We start from the raw sequence: 4,214 nt of genomic DNA, 5'->3' as shown, positions 1-4,214 counted from the left end.
CTTTGGACCTGGACCACTCTCGCCCGTAGTAGAAATTGAACATTTCTTTCGTTTATGGGCTCACCTGCAACGGCTTACTGCTTTTTGCTCAACTTATATGACACCAGCCCGTAAGGCTTTAGGTCATTTTACATGTGAAGCATTGAATCGCTCCTCTAGTGGGCCTCTAGTTTGCTGCTTCGTATGAGCTTGCTTCCTGCAGCCTTCACCTAGCTCAATCTGACCTGATACCAACCCAATTTTTGGGCTTGGGCTCCACGGTACCATTTAGGCTTTGGAATTATGTGAAACTCATGAGGAGTATCCAGAAGTATAATCACTTGAACTTAATGTACGCATTTCCTTATGACTAGAAACATTTTTTCCTCTAGGCTTTTGCTGATTAACGAGGTTTTAAAGAGGCACCCATTCTAAGGTGGTCATACCCTTGTGTACATCCCGTAGACGTTTAAATTGGCTTTGGATTAACTCACAGTTCTCCTTTTACTATGGGTTTTTATCCCATATTAGGTTTTACCCAAGCCGGGTTTTGTGAGCCTTATTTCCATTTGCAAGTTCTTTCTCCTTCAGACTAGCGTATTCCAAGTTTAGTGCCAATGAGTCAACTTCCTTAAATTTACATGATGACGAATCTACTTGAGTATGTACACGCTGGGAAGTGTTATAGATATTCTTGGAGTGTGATTGTGCAAATCCTAGATAGATTTGGTTACAATCTATTCTTTTTCTATAGGATTGTTTTTACTTGGAGAACAAGTTAATCAACTCTTTATTCTCTACTATAAATAAAGGCACTTGTAGAGAGAATAACATAAACATATAAAATCTCTACACTTTTTCATACTCTCTCTTGCTGCACCTTTTGTTCCCTTTTAGTTAAATAGATCATATATCAATATTTTTACTTATGTCGATATATATTTTTTTAACAAACGATATTGTCTACACTAAGAGGTAGAGAGTGGGTTAAGCCTTACAATGGGCTAGCAATAATGTAGTTCAAATTTACCTTTGGTGAGAATCGAACCTAATACTTCTCACTTACAATTGAAGAGGAATATCACTAAATCCTAGAAATAAGTGGCACCTATATTGATATTTTAAATGAGAACATGCAAACTCAATCCTAGGGGTCGAAAAAATACCGAAAATTCCAAATCGAACCGAAAAAATCCTGAAACCGAACAAAAAAAAATCCCAAATCGAAAATCTCGAAAATTTTCGGTACCCAATCCCGAACCTAAACCCTAATATATATATATATATGATTTAATTTTAAATATATAATTGAAATTGTAACAGCTGTTAATCTCAACCGTTGAATCCAAATAAAACCATCACTCAATCACACACACTCTCTCTCGACCTCACCATACTCTTTCATCTTCGCCAATTTCTCTCGATCTCTCTCCTCATCCTTATTTGCTGTCTTCGAATCCGACCACATTACACAAGTGACTTACCTCTCTCTCGATTGACCTCTCTGATCTCTCTGATCTCTCTCTCGACTTCTCATCCCTCACTGAAAAACACGTTGCAGGAATAGCAGCAGCTCAGGTGATATCATCGTCGATCCTCACCAAGAGTTTGGCTTTGTTTGAAGGACTCAGACCTTCAAGCCTTAAGTTCACTCAGTCTGAGACTCTCTCTGTCTCTATGTTGCTCATTCTTAAATTCGAAGCTCAACAACCACCTACCCTTTCATAATCTGACTCTGACGAACTCTCTCTGCTCCGGCCATCACCACACCTCACGACTTCATCCCCAACACCGATTCTCTCCAGTCTCTATGTGTGTGGGGTTTCGAATTAAGGTTAGGGTTTCAAATTTGGGCTTAGGGTTTCGAATTGGGGGCTCGGGTCAGAAGGAGGACACATGTCTGTCTGACTATCTCGTCACTATGTCTCTCCCTCGACCACCGATTCATTGTCACTTTCTGATTTCAATTTAGGTTTTTAATGTAGGTTAAGATGATTTCAATTTTAATCTGGATGATGATTTGGATTTTGATGTAGGTTTAGTTTCGGGAAATCCCGAAATACTGAAAAGATTTCTGGAATTCCGAAATTTCAATAACGGATCAATCATCGAATTCTCGTTGCGAAAATTTTTAGTTTGGAATTTGATATACTATTTTCGGTTCGGTATCTCATATCCAACCAGCCCTACTTAATCTCATCGAATCTCGACTGATACCCATCCTGTCGTCTAGGTATAACTACAGTTGTCAACTACCTAGGGGGACCACGTCACTAAATAATAAAAAAAAAAAACCCGCATTCAATTCCACGCCCCTTTTACGCGCGTGGAACATCACTCTCCAGGAAAATATCTCACGAGTCACAATGACGTGTGCAAAAAGCGGAAGAAAGGCAGGTCCCACATCGCTCCCGCCAATGAAATATCAGATACCTATCGCCGCGTGCCACGTTAGCTCGGTGCTACTGTGCGCGCGACTGTTATATATTTACGGTGCTCCTTCACCATTATTCGAAAAAAAAGGCAGCGGTAGATAAGGCTCTGGGAAGACACACAGAAAACAGAGAGTTGCAGAGAATAGTTATATGGGATGATGATGGAGGAGAGCAACAACGTCATCGCACCGTTCGTTTTGAAGACTTACCAGATGATTAACGATCCAACGACGGACAATCTAATCACATGGGGAAGAGCCAACAACAGCTTCATCGTCGTCGACCCTCTGGTCTTCTCTCAGAGACTGTTACCCGCTTACTTCAAGCACAACAATTTCTCCAGCTTCGTCCGCCAGCTCAACACCTATGTGAGCAATTAATCATGAAATTAGTAAATTAATTAATGGGTTTTGTTAATTAAGTAGGGAATTGAAAAACCCAGTTCGTAATTTTGATTGATTTTGCAGGGATTTCGAAAGGTCGATCCAGATAAGTGGGAGTTCGCGAACGAGTGGTTTCTACGAGGACAGACGCATTTGCTGAGAAACGTGGCGAGGAGAAAACAAATGGGCAAGAGTTCTAACTCGAATTCGCTTTTTTCGAATTCGAATTCGAATTCGAATTTCTTACCAACGAAGCACGAGGAGCTCAACGACGAAGATGTAATCATGGAGATTTCGCGGTTGAAGCAGGAGCAGAAGGCGCTGGAGGAAGAAATCGGGAATATGAACCGGCGGCTGGAGACGACGGAGCGACGGCCGCAGCAAATGATGGCGTTTCTACACAAAGTGGCGGAGGACCCGGAGATTCTGCCACGTATGATGCTCGAGAAGGACCGCGCGACGACGGCGCAGTTGGGGGAGAAGAAACGGCGGGTTATGATGATAGCATCGACGTCGTCGTCGTCATCGGGGATGGGGGCCACCACTTCCGTTAGGACTGAGGACGAAGATGATGGAACCGTAGGGGTAATTTCGTCATCTCCCGAAGCAGGTTTTGAGATGGAGAGTTTTAATCAGTATCCCACGTCACCGGAGGTCCAGACGGCGTCGGATTGGTTAAGGCAGATGCGGTTTGTGGATCAAGTTCGCGCTATTCAAAACCCGAATAATATGAATCCGACGGCGTCAGGTCATGGGGCGGAGAATATCCGGAATAGTAGTAGTTCTGGGTACGGGTATGGGAATGGAAATGGTGGCGGCCCTGGCGGGGAAGTGGGATACTTTACGGAGGTGGAAGCTAGTCCGCCACCACCTTATCCATTTTCGCTATTGGAGGGAGGCTTTTAGATGCAGGTGTTTTTGGTGCTTTAACAATTTATATGTTTCATTTTTCGGTCGAATTTAACAAGATTTTTCTTGGATTCTATATTTGTGTTATTTTCTTTTTATTTTAATTGATGTGCCTTTATCAAACTTACTTCGTACGCAAAAAATACAATTATGTGTTACCATTTAGCAATACTTGTTTATGTGTAAGTAATAGATTTCCACAAGTTTGTAGTAACATGAAATTAGTTCTCGTTATTAAAACTAATGAGCCGATAAATGAAAACTTATAAGCGATTTTAGCTATTATCGTCAATCATTTTTTCTTCAGTTATATATTCGACCTTCAATGGTTGCAATGCTACATTATAAATATCATTTTAATTAGATTAAAAAAAGAACATTATTGATGAATCACTTTGTCACCATTTCTAATTTAAAGAATGAAACGTTCTAAAACTACATCTCAAAAGATTCTCTCGCTAAATGAATGTGAGCCAAGTTGTTCTCCTTCACCTGGTCTTGACATAGC

At 41.1% G+C, this 4,214-nt stretch overlaps 1 protein-coding gene across 1 annotated transcript; it reads left to right on the top strand.

Moving 5' to 3' along the window:
• The first annotated feature begins 2,507 nt into the window (after positions 1-2,507).
• On the top strand, positions 2,508-3,875 carry LOC126602291 (heat stress transcription factor C-1-like). The gene is made up of 2 exons (XM_050269119.1): positions 2,508-2,782; positions 2,882-3,875. Exons 1-2 carry the CDS (start codon positions 2,570-2,572, stop codon positions 3,701-3,703), a joined length of 1,035 nt encoding a protein of 344 aa, XP_050125076.1. The 5' UTR covers positions 2,508-2,569; the 3' UTR covers positions 3,704-3,875.
• Positions 3,876-4,214: the final 339 nt, after the last annotated feature.

Source organism: Malus sylvestris, chromosome 15 (assembly GCF_916048215.2).
Source record: "Malus sylvestris chromosome 15, drMalSylv7.2, whole genome shotgun sequence".
NCBI classification, from domain to species: Eukaryota; Viridiplantae; Streptophyta; class Magnoliopsida; order Rosales; family Rosaceae; genus Malus; species Malus sylvestris.
Note: the sequence above shows the minus strand (reverse complement) of the source record. Positions and strands in the feature narration are given on the sequence as shown.

Excerpts from the sequence above, each read along its gene's own strand:
- LOC126602291 (XM_050269119.1), top strand. The coding sequence starts at position 2,570 with ATGATGATGGAGGAGAGCAACAACGTCATCGCACCGTTCGTTTTGAAG. Across the intron at positions 2,783-2,881 it reads TCCGCCAGCTCAACACCTAT|GGATTTCGAAAGGTCGATCC; the intron begins GTGAGCAATTAA and ends TTGATTTTGCAG.